At 41.1% G+C, this 15,681-nt stretch overlaps 1 protein-coding gene across 2 annotated transcripts in view; it reads right to left on the bottom strand.

Moving 5' to 3' along the window:
* LOC118843537 (proton-coupled amino acid transporter 1-like) overlaps positions 1-15,681 on the bottom strand; it is a 64,014-nt gene that overhangs the window by 26,750 nt on the left and 21,583 nt on the right. For both annotated transcript variants that reach the window (XM_036751210.1, XM_036751211.1), the window contains 6 exons: positions 15,552-15,647; positions 14,256-14,340; positions 13,523-13,741; positions 6,808-6,906; positions 2,474-2,640; positions 278-447 (listed from right to left, as the gene is read on the bottom strand). In XM_036751210.1, coding sequence (XP_036607105.1) covers positions 278-447; positions 2,474-2,640; positions 6,808-6,906; positions 13,523-13,741; positions 14,256-14,340; positions 15,552-15,647 — 836 coding nt within the window. The remainder of the gene's footprint in view (positions 1-277; positions 448-2,473; positions 2,641-6,807; positions 6,907-13,522; positions 13,742-14,255; positions 14,341-15,551; positions 15,648-15,681) is intronic.

Here is a 15,681-nt window from a genome sequence, read left to right as displayed (position 1 = left end):
TTAAGGCTATGCCTGACATTAGAAATGAGATGCCCAGGGCTCCTCCCCTAAGCAGACCCTGGGCTGCAGTTCCAGGCACCACGTTTCAAAATATTTTATTTATCTTTGTGTTTTATGTATTTTTGGTCCTGATCTATAATTTCCTTTGTGCAGGGAACTCTTTTATATGGAAACATATACCTCAACTTAACCCACACTCTACTTATTTGCTGATAGCCTTTGGGGTTCAAATGCTTTGTTGAAATAGAAAATAAAAGTCACTGTGCCTTCTACTCACATGTCAGACAGACCATGACTATGCGCACAGACAAGTCTACCACCAACGCCCAACGCTCTGTCACCCGGGAGACAAAAAAGGGGATGATGATTTCTGCAGGGACGTAGAACTGCAGGGCATAGGTGAAAAAGATCCCAATGGAATAAAGCAGCTTGACAGACTGGTACAACCTACAGAAAGAACAAAAATGACTTGGTTATCTTAGGAAGTTTCTTCAACCTAATTTTGCCAATTATTAATTTTGTGACTTTGGAGAAGTTATTTAAACTCTTTCAGGAATAAATGTCCTCACTTACAGAATGAGGGAATTGGACTAGATAATTTCTAAGGTTCCTTCCAGTTCTAAATCTACGATACTGTGAACCCAACGCTGAATTCCTTAGAAACATCTGCTGAGCAGGACAGGGTGGTGCGCACCTATAATACCTTCGACCTGAGGCACTGAGGTGGAGGATCTCTTGAACTTGGGAGTTCTGATCTGCAGAATGGGTTAAGTTCATCTGGTCTGCACCAAGTTGAGCATTAATAGGATGAACCCGCTGGAAATAGAGTGGGAAACACCAGATTGCCTAAGGAGGGGTGAATCAGCCCAGGATGGAAGACAGGGCAAGTCAAAGTTCCCGTGCCAATCAGAATGGTACTGGACCCCTGAGTTGCCTCTGTACTTCCAGCTGGATAAGACAGAAGGAGAAAGAGAGAGAGAGGGAGGGAAGTAGGAAGTAAAGGAGAAAGGAAAGAAGTAGGCTGATCACACAGCATCAAGAGGTAAAGGCAGCTCATGGCACCACAAGACATCAGAGCTGGAAGGGACCTGATATCAATCTAGGCCAACCCATTCATATTACACAGGGTACAAGCAAAAGCAAATTAACAAAGGGACTTGGGGAATGGAAGAAAAGGTTTTTCTCAAGCTAATAGATAGTGGAGGCAACCAATCGCTTTAGTGCTTCAAGTCTGACCATGAGAAACAATAAGCAAACCAAACAAATGCAGACGCCAGCTACCCTATGTTGTACAGCAACAGCATCTGGGATGTGCAACACATTCTTTTTTCTTAATTTTTCCTGACTTCTCTGCTCCTATTCCCAGGCTCAGGACAGAGCTCTCAAGTGTACAAACACTGCTGATCAACCAAAAAGAACTAAAGCTTACTTTGCACCTCAGGGCAATCAGCAGGTGTAACCTCATTTTCTGTTCAAAGCTTCTCCCAAAACAATCATATGCTCTCAAAACAGAACAGCTGTGAAGCAGAACTTTGGGTCAAGTATTAATACCACCTACCCTGTTAGAGAGCCTTTCAGTGTTTCCTAACATTAACAGATATTTCAAAAAAATTGAGTAAAGTGAGACAGAAAAGGATCCAGTGACTTGTTGGGAATTCCTTAGCGAGATCCTGACTCCGAGTCGAATGCTTCATTTTTCAACCCTAGCCTCCGGTCTGCTAGGCAGGGAAGTGAGAAACCAGATGAAGGTCATTAATCACATTTTCTTTATACCTATTTTTTTTTTCAGTTTCTGGAATGGTTTGGAGTAAGGAAAGCTGGATTAACTCTCCAAGTTCTTCTTCTTCATAACCATCATCATCACCATCACTACTTAAATAACAAACAGCTTGTCTATTTTACAGACAATGAGCGTATTCTCTATAAAGGATTTACTAAAAGACAATGATACAAACCCCAGAGGATGAGAAAGCATGGAGAGGCTGCCATCTATGTCAGTGGAGGGTACTCAGAGGAGGAAATCACAGATCCACCAAGGCATCAAAGTGAATAAACAAGAGTGCATTTATAGATCTACTTATGGCTTATATAACAACTCATCTTAACCTCACCACAAATCTGTGAGCTAGGCAATGCAAGTAAGATGCAGCCCCATTTTATGGATGAGGATAATAACAGTCAATGAAGATGAGCTGTCTACAGTCACATGGCTCATGACAGAACAGACTTCGGTTTCAAGTCTAATGTTCTTTCTACTACACCAGAAGCTTAGTAACTGACGCCCCCAACATACCTACTTCCTGGGAATTACTACACGAAAAGAAGAAAGCCCAGCGTGCTATCTCATTGCCCAGAAGACACCTGCCTATTCATGACTTAGCCCTCACCCGCATCAACCTTTTGCCCTAACCTCTCCTGAAAACACTCAAAACCACAGCCAATGGGTTTCTATTCTCCTTTATGATTTACACACCAGCAATTGGGCAGATTGAGGGTTATACTGGCTTGTATGGCTGCTCCAAACTGAAGGTAGCCCAGGCACCCCAGGCTGATGTAGACAAGGGTAACGATGGCCATCCCCACATACAGAATGACTGGAAAAAGCTGGGGCTGCTTCATTTTATTTTCCAGGGGAAGCACCTGAGGACAAGACAAAAATACATGTTAACATCAACAAAAAGAGGCAATGTTTTAATGCTCAATATTCTTGTTCCCCAAATACACCTTTGGCCTTAAAAATAGGCTGACTCCCAGTCGGCTTTTTGTTCCCTGTGGAAAATAAGGAAAGTGACCATCTTCATTTCTATAGGACAGAAATTATCTATACCACCCCTCTATGGAAAATGAGGAAAGAAATCCCCTTTATTTCTTTAGCACAGAAATTATCCTTCTTCCTAATAGCCTTTGCTCCAGTCATTAGCTCACTAAGCTTCACTTAGAATTTTTTCCCTTACGGACCAGACAGTGCGAGTTGAAGCCTCTAACTAGTTCTTGATTCAAAGTCACTGCTCTGTATACAGTGACACCTACAGAATAAGACAGGGAGCTCGCTGAGGACTATAACTTCCAACCTTATGGCCAGTTTTCTATTATACATAGTAGGAGGGGGACAAAAGCCACAAGGGAAACCTTTACACTGATGAAACCAGGGGCAGTGGGGACCTAACAAGGCTTTTTAATAGGGAAGTCGAGTTTCCAGATTCCTACTTGGATCCACTGGATCATTCTGTCTCCTTCACCACAACGGACACTATAATACTAGAGAGCCCTGGACTGAAAAGGCAGAAGACTGGGCCAAGAATCTTGGCCCTTCCACTACTGAGCTATATGATCTGAGGCAAGCCACTACTTCTCTGGGCCTCTGTCACTTCATGTGCCAAATAGGGATGGATAAAAATACTTGCCCTACTCTCTCCTTCACTAAGGCCAACTCTGATGCTTCATCACAGTGTGGAAGAGACCCTGGATGCTCAATGACTGTCAATGAAGCTTCAACTCTGGGCAAGTTCTACCAAGCTGGAAAGGTCTTCAGTATAGCCTGGACAAACACTTCGTGTCTGGTGTCTGAAGATAAGGAACACAAAGTGGAAAAGGCAGAAGAAGGCTGGCCATCACCTGATGGTTTCTTTGTGGTCACAGCTGGCTCACACTGATGAAATCACAGATCTCTTGAAACACCATCTCTCTCAAAGGGTTATTATAATGGAAAACTTTGTCAAAGTCAGCGTTGTATAAAATATGAGTTCTTAATAACAAAAGAACAGAACATCGGTTGACCTCTGTAAATGAATGTATTCAGGAAGAGGAAGCAGAGGCCATCTATTAGATTTGGCTCAGTAAACAATGAAAAGCAACTCAAAGCAGTTAATCTCACTTCCAAGAGACAGTTTGATTATATCAGAATACTCATTTTCCTTGAGTGCCTGAGGGCATAAACGTGAGCAGGCATGTGCATGGGGCTTGGATTCCTTCTTCAGGGTCTTCTCTTTGGGTATTAACCCCAGGCTTTTCAGCTTCAGCTTATCTCTTGCACTGGCCTAGGAAACCAGGACGCTAAATGAAGGGCTCTTAACCTTTTCTGTGTCATGGAATCCTTTGGCCTTCTGGTGAAGCCTTCTCAGAATAATGTTTTCAAACAATTGAAGGAAATGCTAAATTTCAGCTAGAGGCTAGTGAAAATAAAGACATGATTCTGTCCCCTCTCCCCACTCTGAGTTCATCAGATCCCCAAGGACGGGCTACGTGCTAAACTATCATTCCATCTTCTGTTAACACGATACGTTATCTGATGGCTGTGATCCTGCTTCTTACATCTTGTGCCACAGAGTGAGTGAGCACTCAGTGAAGAGATCACCATAAATCAGGAAAAATCTTCTGTTCTAATCAACAGGACACCCCGTGGTCTGCTAGCTGCAAAACCAAGAGGGCTTTTGTGGAAACATTCTAGGGCATTCCACGTAATGATCAGTTGAGGAACTAAGCATGCTGAGCTTAGAGATGGGAAGACTGAAGTGGGGACATGATGACTTTCTTCAAATATCTGAAAATATGGAAGAAGGGTTACATTTGTCCTCCTTGTTCCCAAAAGGGAGAAATTATGACCAACATCAAGAGGCCAATTTTGGCTTAACATAAGGAAAAGCTTCTTACCAATTAAGAGCTGTCCAAGAGAGAAATGGGATACCCCTAGATACTCCCTACCAATGACCTAATCAGGCATTTACTGGGAGACTTCGAGCAAGAACTGGATAACTGTTTTACTGTCAGTGCAGTAAAAAGAGTGTCAGGGCCAGAGTCAGGAAGACCAGAATTCAAATTCGGCCTTAAGACACTGACTGTGTGACCCTAGGCAAGTCACTTAATCTCAGCTTGCCTCAGTTTCCTCAACTATAAAATGGGGATAATAATTACATCTACCTCACGGGTTTGTCGGGAAGTTCAAATGAGACAGTACTTGTAAAAAGTGCTCAGCTCCGTACCTGGCACACAGTCAGTGCTACATAAAAGCTTACTCCCTTCCCTCCTCTCTTCGGTACGACTTGGACTAGATACCTTCTGAGGTCCCTCCCAACAGCTAACATTTATGTAGGGCTTGATCAGTACTGCTTTTCCCATTTTTTGTTGCTGTGTAGTTGTTTCAGTTGTGTCTGATTCTTTGTCAACCCATTTAGGGTTTTCTTGGCAAAGATACTGGAGAGGTTTACCATTTCCTTCTCCAGCTCATCTTATAGATGAGGAAACTGAGGCAAACAGAGGTTAGGCGACTTACTAGTGTCAGAGGCTGGATTTGAACTCAGGTCTTCCTGACTCCAGACCCGGTGCATAACCTAGTTGTCCCTAATATTAGCCACTATTCTTATTTTATCTGTATTTTAGATGGGATTCCTGCTCAGGTCTAGATGACCAGAGCTCTGAAGATCCTTCTTCTAGCTTTGGTGTTTTATGATTCTATACCAAAATCTGAATGTGGCAGAGAAGAGTGATAGAATGACTGCAGACTGAAGGAAATTCAGCTTCAACAACATTAGTCGAGATTAATGGCAGAAAGCACATGAACAACTGCCATCCTCTCCCGGGCGAAGGCGAGGCCACATCTCTTCAAGTCTGTTTCTCATGATCACATCCTATAGTCACACAGCAGCTCCCAACCAGACTTGACCTCCTTCCTACAATCTTTCAGCTGATTGGTTCACACGTCAGGGACCCTTTTTTGTAATGTCATAGTCCCTTACTTCTCTTGTTGGTCAATCTATTTTTAATACCATACTGAGCGGTATAGTAGGAGTTAGCTAAACTTTACTCAACTTTATCAAATCTCCAAGGCCCAGGCACCCAGTAGAACAATCCATGTTCAGATGACTAATTTTAATTGATCCCTGTAACAGGCCTGTGAGATAGGAAGAACAAGGATCATGGTGCCCATTTTAGAGTTGAGGAAATGAGCCCAGAGAGGTTAAGCATCTTGCTCAGGATCACACAGCTAGTAGTGAATGGTAAAATCAGGACAAACTCAGGTCTTCTGACTTCAAGTCCAGCCTTCCCACTGTATCTTTTTAGTCTCTTACCACTCTATTCCTCAATACTTTTCTCAGTGGATAAAACAATTGTCCCTGGAGTCAGAAGAACTTTAGTTCAAATCCAGTCTCAGATACTTACTAGCTGTGTGACTCTGGGCAAGTCACTTAACCTTGATAGCCTCCAAAAAACAAAACAAAACAAACAAACAAAAAATACTAATACACTGAACTCCTGGCTATCTAGCTTGAAATACAATTCCTCTAACTTTCAATTTATTTTAATAAAAAAGAGACAATAAAACAACTACCAAAGATTTTTTAAATCCATAAAAACTGAAAGCTTTTTTCCCTTCTTATGCCCTCAACACAAGCAGCAATTTTTTTCCAGTGGAGAATTCTACATCTTCTTGAAAGGCACTACTTACGTAGAGCCAAAGAGCAGCAGCTCTCTCTTCCTAGGGGAAGACTATGGAAACAGTAGGACTGTAAACAGGGTTTATTTCCTTCCTTAAGAAGCCTGTGGTATTATTTTTTTCCTCAGTGTTGACAGAGTAAATTTTGATATATATTAGAGATCAAATAGAACATGCATTTTGTCTTCAAAGATAGGAGACTTACTAGATTCAATACTATAAAAATGGCAGCTGAGGAACAGCTCTACCATTTCCAGCAGGGATGGTCTTCTGGTGTTTCCCCTGCATGATCTGGCCTCCAGAACACTGAATTCCTCACCAGAAAAGTATCAACAGCACCAAGGAACATTCAACTTTAACTCCAATTCAATCCTTACCACTCCAATGCCTTCAAATGCAAAGATGGCTGTGCCAAAGAACAGGGGATAGGTCTTCCAACTTGCTACCAAGGGCAGGTTTCTGGGATCTGGGATTCCCTAAAAGAAACACAGATAAAGAGCCATCTTGATATTATAAGACCACTTTTAAAAAAAAGGTCAGATTTTTGAGTAAACCCAGGATTTCTGAAGGGAGAAAGTAGGACATCAAAACATATTTAACTAAGATCAAAAACCAGATAAGACAGTCCCTGCTCTCACAGAGTGCACATCGACCTCCCAGGGTTGTTGTGAAGATCAAATGAGATATTTGTAAACTCTTAGCACTGTGCCTGGCACATAGTAAGTGCTATACAAATGTTGGCTATTGTTGTTAAAACTTGTATGAATTAATGCAAAGTGAAGGGATAAGAACCAGGAGAACAATCTATAGAAGGACTAAAAAATGTAGAGGAAAACAACTGTGAAAAACCACAAGAACTCTGATTGGTGCAACGACCAATCCAGATGCCAGAAGCCTGATGGTAAAGCATTTCTCCACCTCTGGCAGGGAGGTGATGGATTAGAGGTTCAGAAGGAAACACAGATTTTCAGACATGGCCAATATGTTGATCTGTTTTGCTTGAGTATAATTATTTGTTACTGTGTGGTGGGGGTGGTGGTAGGGGTAGGTGGTGGGGGTGGTGGAAGCATCGAGTGTCAGTCAGAGGGTAGTACAAACGATGTCCAAATAAAAAAAGGAGGAAAGAAAAAAGAAAAGTCAATGAAACATTTTAAAAATACTCAGAAAAATGCAGAAGGGGACACAGACAAGCAAGGCAATTCTGTTACTATTAAATTTACTATAGTCTTTACAACAAAATGAAAAATAAGTTGTATATATAAAGTGTCTATATGCACATATGTATGTGCGCATATATACTCATATACACATATATAGGTACATATATATCCATACACATACACACACGTACATTTATATTTGGTATTTTTTAAAAGACTAGGCCTTACTATCTTGCCCAGGCTATAAGTGGAGGAGCTACTCACAGGCCTGATCCCACTATTCACTGAGATGGGAGCCTTAAGCTAATGTTTTTATGACCTGGGTCAGTCTGCCCGCCCTTAGGCAAAGGTTAGGGATGCCCCAGCATCCCCAATCTCCACACCCGCCCCTCACCCCCCACTCCCAGGGACTCATTGTATTAGTGTTAAACTTTGTACAGGCACCCAATTGGCATAGCCTATAGCAGCTCAGAATTCCCAGGTTTGAGAGATCTGACAACCTCCACCTGACAGGCAGCTGGCATTAGAGGCATGAACCGCCAAGTCCACCAATGTATTTTACTGAATTTACTGTATTTACAAATATGATTCTAAAAAAAGTCCATAAGCTTCACCGGGCTGCCAGAGGTGTCCAGGACACAAAAAAGGCTAAGAATCCCTGAGGTAAGAGAGAGGCACCAAAACTGTCTAAAAGACAAAACTCAAAAACATAGCGCATGTCTAAAACACCAACAGAAAATTGCAAATTAAAATAGCTCTGAAGTTCCACCTTACAAATTTGATAAAAAGGAAAATGACAAACACTGGAAAAGTTGTGGGCAAACAGGTACATTGATGCACTGCTGGTAGAACTATGAACCAGTACAATCATTCTGGAAGCCAATTTAGAACTATGCCCAAAAGGCTATTAAACTCTGGCCCAGTTTAGTGCTGTACTCTAGAAAATGATGAAGATGATTTCAGAGAAACCTGGGAAGACTTATAGGACTAATGCAGAGTCAAGTGAGCAGAACTAGGGGAGCAGTTTATATAACAGTATTATAAAGATAATCAACTTTGTTTTTTTAAAAAGTATTTTATTTTGTCCCCAGTTACATGTCAAGAAAATTTTTAGCATTCAGTTTTACAAGATTTTGAGTTCCAAATTTTTCTTCCTCCCCTCCCCTCTTCTGAAAATGGTAGGCAATTTGAACCTGTACGTGTGCTATTGTGTAAAAATGCTTCCATATTAGTCACAGTTGTGAAAGAAGGAACAGACCAAAAGGAGAAAAAACACAAGAAAGAATAAAGTAAGTGAAAAAATGTGCTTTGATCTGCATTCAGAGTCCATCAGTTCCTTATCTGGATATGGACGGCATCTTCCTTCATGAGTCCTTTGTACTTGTCTTTGATCACTGCGCTGCTGAGAAGAGCTGGGTCATTTATAGCTGATCAAAAGACAATCATCAAAATCATCTAATACTCTAATCATCACATAATGGCTATCATTCTGGAAGACTCATGATGACACGTTACCTACGTCCTGACAGAGAGGTGATCAACTTAAGAGTGCAGGCTGAGATATACGTTTTCTGGATATGGGCAATACAGGAATTTATTTTACTTGACTAGATAGGTTTGTAACAGGAGTTTTGTTTTCTTGCTTTCTCAAGTGGGGGAGAGGGAAGTGGCAAGGAAAGAAGGAAGGTCAAAGAAAGAAAAGATGGATCTCTATTTGAAAAAATAAATTAAAAATAAAATTTTAAAAAGGTAGAGCATGATCCAACAACGTAAGAAGACAGTATTAGATGAAGGAGAGCTACTATAGGCATAGTCTATATAATTCTGCCCTCACAATCTCTTTACTGTATCATTAATACCAATACGAGAGTAATCAAACCCTGCCCTAACATCCCTAAACCCTGCTGTAATGAATGATGTTTAGCTAACTACATAATTGTAATGTTGCGACGGCACTAAATTCCCCGTGCAATACTATTGTACCCGATGTGTTTTCGTGAAATCAGTTAATAATGTTGAGTGGAGTATGCCTGTTACATAACTAAGATGTCCTAATCACAGAACCATAGACTCTCCTGAGGATACAACCAATGCATCCCCTAAGTAAGCAAGGATTCCTTCTGCAACATATCTGACCAATGGTTATCCTGCCTAAGACCTCCAGAGATTCGTTACTCCCTGAGACAGCCCATTCTATTTTGGGGCAGCACTAATTGACGGAGCAAGGTAACCACACTGGAGACTCATTATAACATTGTCTTCTGAGTGTACATCATGAGACTATTTCCAAAGCAAGGCTACCTTAAGAGAAGCATTTTTGTACTTTAGGGGTCCAAGGCAGTTAAAATATCTTCCTTATATAAAAGAACTTGACTCTGCTCAAAGAATAATAATAGCTTATATTTTGATGGTACGGTATGATTTATAAAGCATTATCCTCAAAACAAGCCTGAAGGAGGGAAAAGAGAATTATTCTTATTGTACAGATTCAAAAAACAAGGCTTAGACAAACTGTGGTCACACGGCTTCCAAGGGACAGAGCAAGGATCTGAAACAGTGTCTTTCTAATCTAAGACCAAAGCTCTTCCATCATCCCATGATGTATCTCAGATTCTTTTCATTTTAATTTTTAAAATATTTTTATTTAAAGTTTTCAGTTCCAAATTTTATCACTCCTTCCCTCCCCTTTTCCCTTCCTAAGATGGTAAGCAATCAAATATAGGTTACACATGTGCAATTATGTAAAACATTTCCAATATTAGTCTTTTTGTACAAGAAGATGAATAAAAAACAAAGAAAGTCTGTATTCAAGCAATTATCAGTTCTTTCTTTGGAGGCAGATACTATGCTTCATCATTAGTCCTTTGGGATTATCTTGGATCATTGTATCACTGAGAATGGCTAAGTCATGCGCAGTTTTTCAGTGAATGATATTGCTGATACTGTGTACAACATTCTCCTGGTTCTATCCACTTCACTATGCATCAGTTCATGTAAGTCTTTCTAGGTTTTTCTGAAATCATCCTGCTTGTCATTTCTTACGGCACAATAATATTCTATTACAATCATATACCACAGCTTGTTTATCTATTCCTTAGTTGATGGGCATCCCTTCAATTTCTAATTCTTAGCCTCCACAAAAAGGGCTACTATAAATATTTTTGTACAAATAGGTCCTTTTCCCTTTTCCGGAAGTCTTTGGGATACAGACCTAGTAGTAGTACTGCTCGATCAAAGGGTATGCAGAGTTTTATAATCCTTTGGGCATAGTTTCAAACTGCTCCATAACAGCTGAATCAGTTCACAACTCCACCAACACCCATCTCTAATTCTTAAGAATCTATCCAAACCTGGTAAAGAAGTTTACAAGCCTGCTACATGAGGCTTTTCCTGGTCCTCCTGCCAGTTGTCTCTTCTGCAAAATGACCTTGAATTTACCTTGTATGCCCTGTTTATATATGTGCATATGTACTATGTTTTCTGATAGAATCTAAGATTCTTGACTGTAGGGACTGCATCATTTTCTGATAGAATCTAAGATTCTTGACTGTAGGGACTGCATCATTTTTATCTTGTATCCTCAGTGCCCAGTACAAAGTCTGCCACAGTAAGTGCTTAATAAACACTCGATGGTCAATTGTTACAAGCCCAGCAGTGGGGAGCCCTGCTACAGTCCAATTCAGTGTATCTGAGTCAGCTGCAAGCTCCCTGGAAAGGCTCAAGAGAAATGGCAGCATAAAGCAAGGCTGGAGAGGTAGGCTGGAGTCTGATTGTGAAGGGCTTATAAATGCCACTGGGAGGGCAATGAGGAGACACAGAGAGTTGTTAAAGAATGACATGACCCAACATATACATTGGGAAATGTATTTTAGCAGATAACAAGTGAAGGCTGGATCAGAGACAGGGTGAGATTGGATGCTGGGAGACAGTTTAGAAGGCTATGATAATAATTATCCTGTGGGCCTGGCCCAGGGTGGTGACTGTGAGGGTGGATGGATGCTAGATGGGTTATGGAGGTAGGATGAACAAGACTGGATATGGGATGATGGAGAAAGCTATGCACACACAAAGAAACAACTATGGAGCCTGAATGCAGATTGAGGCAAACAATTTGCTCTCTTTTTCCCTTTCTTTTTTGGTTTTGTTTCTATTTTATCATGATTCATTCCAATGGTTATAATTCTTCTTTACAACTGGACTATTAGGTAAATAAGTTCAATGTGAAGGTATATGTAGAACCTACATTGGATTACAGGCCTTCTTGGGGGGGGAGGGGAGGAGAGGGAGGGAGAGAAAATTTGGAACCCAAAAACTTGTGGAACTGAGTGTTGTAAACTAAAAATAAAAAATAAATTTATAATTTAAAAAAAGTCAGTAATCAAAAAAAAAGAAAAAGACTGGATATGGGAAGCAAGGAAATAGGAAGAGTCAGAAGTGGTTTTACGGTTACAAACCTCAGGTCCTTGGAGGAGGGCAGTAATTTAATAGACTCAAGGAAGGGGAGAACAGGGGATCCTAGAAGCAAGAGCAGTTCCACCTTGACACGCTGAGAAGAGTTACAGAGAAGACAGCTTCCCAGAGACACTGAGTCAGTGATGTGGGATTGGAATTCTGAACGGAGACTACAACTGAGTATTTAGATGTGGGAATCATCTGCATGCAGAAGATAAAGAATCTATGAAAAACTATCTGATCAGAAAGGCAAAGATTATAACGAGGCAAGGACAGAGCTTTGGAGGACACATCCAACCTCAGGGAGCTGGAGATGAATGATGCTTCAGCAATGAAGACTGAGAAAGAGTGGTCAGATAGGTATGAAGAGAACCAGGTCAGAGAAGCCAATACAGGAGAATAGTCATTCCTTCCACATCATGACTTTCCCCAACACGGTTTTGGTATATCACATGTTGGCACAAGAAATTAAATGGAAATTTGGGGAGAGCTTTGTAGAAGCTGCAGACGACACATGAAGGCCAACAGATGACACAGAAAAAGTTCAGAAACTCAGAAATGCATAAAATACATGTATAGCATTGTATAATATCAGCATATTCTATCTTTCAGTACCACAATTCAGACTTCTTTTCTGGTATGAAGGGAGGGCCAAAAACTCTTACACAGATTTTCCAGATCTCTGGTTGCTGTGCCCCTAGCCCCTGCGACGTGGAAGGGGTAACTGTATATCCAAAAGGAAGGACTATCATCATAATCAACACTTCTGTGGCATGTACAATACAACAACCCTGTAAGCCAGCAGTACAGATATCCCTGAACCCATTTCACAGATGAGGAAGCCTAGATCAAACATATCCCATCTCCCAAAGTTACAGCTAGTAAGAATCTGACGTGGGTTTCACATCCAGGTTCTGGTGCTCTTTCCAATACATCATGTGGCCTCTTTGTCTACCGGGAGTACTTGGTTCATCCTGGGTCTGAATTACATGCAAGAATTTTGTACTAATATAAGACATGGGATGTGAAGAAATGTAGAGGGAGAAGACAACTCCCTCTTCCTTTCCCTACCAGTGTTACTGGATAGCTGAGCTATCAATTAGCATCATGTCAGTCGGCACAGGACACTAACCAATTAAAAGTGGTATGAAATCAATTACAGCTGGCACTAACTGGTCTGATACTGGCAGCTCAATCAACAGAAATAGGGAACGCAGGCAGCCATCCTCTTCCTCACATTCCTCACCCTTTGATTTAACAGAGGAAAGTCCCAAGCAGCCATCTGAGGAAGTAAAGTGTGCACTGTTGCTCCAAAAATGCTAGTGCGGTTAAATCATCGACAGCAGCTTTGTGTTTCTTTCACAACACTGCCGTAAACAAGTGGGAGGCTAAGAGGAACAAATGGAAAGGACTGCCATCTAGATCTTGATGTCCCTATAGATTTAGAGGGAGCGGCCGCAGACCCGATCTGGACACATACCTGGACGATGTGCTGATAGATCATGATAAGGCTGACCATCATGCTGATGTTGGCCAACATGGAGAAGATGGACAGGGCTCTGAGGTTTCGGACAAACACCAGCAGCACCAGGAAAGGCAGGAAGGTGAGCATGTAGAGTCGTGAGTCCATGATGGGTGTCAGCACCACTGTCTCATTGCTCCGGCAGTTGTTGGTTGTCATATTGGCTGCTTCCACCACCTCAAGTACAGGAGAAAAAAAATAGGAAAATGTTTTTTAAAATTCATCAAGTGGAATCTAGTTAGAAGAACGTCACAAAAAAAAGGTTATGAGCTTGCAAAACAAAGCCCTGAAAGAATATATGGGATTTCTAGCAGATAGTAACCTCCTTGAAGGAAGGGGTGATGTGTTATCTATCACTGCATTTCTTCCAACCTAGCAGAGGGCCTTGCACACAACAGGCAATAAATCAATGCCCTCTGAACTAAACTGGAACCTTTGAAGAGCTTTGGGAATAACAAAGGCACCTTCTGCTGGGCATGGGCTGGAGAGAGTCTTTCCTGAAGATCAGAGAATTAACTAGACCTGGAGCAGTTCCTTCTGTCCCTAACATTTTAGAATCCAAATTTTCTCTCTATAGATGTCCAAAGGACATCGGCCCCAAAGGGATGACAGCTATGTAAAAGGCTTAGCATTCGGTCTTTTCACTAGAAGTCCAAGCACAGAAGGTCCCCTTAGTTCTTGTTCGCCTTACCTGTTTAAAGTTGTCAGCCAGAAACACAAAATACACACAGCAAAAGCCCAGCTGGGTGACAATCAGGAAGAAGTTCACCATATGCCTACAGAGGGGATGGAATAAGAAGATAATTCATTTTTTAAAATGAAGCATTTCAAAGGGAGAAAAAAACTTATAAAACAATGTCAAATCAATCCAACAAGCATTTATTAAGTCCTTAATATGTGGTAAACGCTAAGGATACCGAGAAAGGAAAAAACAGTCCCTGCCCTCGCACTCTAATGGAGGAGAAAACACGCAAACAACTATTTACACACAAGATATACACAAGGTAAACTGGACGTAATCTCATAGGGCAGGAACAAGCATGGAGAGAAATCAGGAAAGGCTTCTTGTTGACAGTGGGATTTTAGCTGGGACTTTAAGGAATTCTGGAACAGACATGTTAAAAAAATACATGGAGTTAGGAGATGGAGTGTCTTGTGAGAGAAACGGCAAGAGGCCGGTGTGACTGGACTGCAGAGTGTGTGAAGGGGAAGAGGGTGGAAAGTCTGGAAGAGTAAGAAGGGGCTGGGTTATGGAGGGTTTTAGAAGCCAGAGGATTTCATATGTGATCCTGGAGGTAATAGAGAACCACTGGAAATACTGAGTAGAGGATGAATGACATGGGCAGCTGTGATTCTAAACATCAAATCATCCTTCTTTCGCAGATTACACAATGTTTGTAAACTCTCACCTTGTTCATTTTAAACTCCTATTATTCTTTCTAGTTAAAAACAAAAATCTTCTTAAAAACTAAAGGAGGGTTATGTGTAGGGTAGTAGATATGAAAGGGGGGGTGCAGAAATCTACCCGTATCTATAGTTAAAACTGAGTAAGAGAAGGGTATTAGCAGTGAGAAATTATGAGGGAGGGGAAGAGAATCTTTTGTAGTTTAGATTATATACACTCTCCCCCTTCAATATAAAACCAAAGCACAACACAAAACCTTTCCTGATGCTCCGACTGCTAATATCCTCCCTCCTAAACTACCTTGTAATTGACTATTTTGCATTTATTTGTCTTTATTCCTTTTATTCTATATATACTCATATGTACTTACTGTATATGAAGTGAAATCAAAATGAAAGGTTTTTATAAGTAAGGAATGTCTCATGCTTTTTATTTGTCTCCCAGAGTGCAGCCCAGCACCTGGCACACAGTAGGCGATTAATAAGAGCACTCCACATGCATATGCACACACTCAAAAGACATAGTTCATATAACATCAATCAAGCAATAAAAAAATGCAATCAACAAGCTGTTATTAATTACCTTCCCCATAGGGAATGAGTCCGAAGCCAAGAGCTGGGACTAGCTTCCAGCCCGTACATCACCGTATCGCTATAGTCCACAAAGGGTTTGTGTAGCCTGTGTAGGAGAAAAAAGCCCAAGCTAAGAACTG

The sequence above is a fragment of the Trichosurus vulpecula genome, chromosome 3 (assembly GCF_011100635.1).
Source record: "Trichosurus vulpecula isolate mTriVul1 chromosome 3, mTriVul1.pri, whole genome shotgun sequence".
Classification (NCBI taxonomy): Eukaryota; Metazoa; Chordata; class Mammalia; order Diprotodontia; family Phalangeridae; genus Trichosurus; species Trichosurus vulpecula.
Note: the sequence above shows the minus strand (reverse complement) of the source record. Positions and strands in the feature narration are given on the sequence as shown.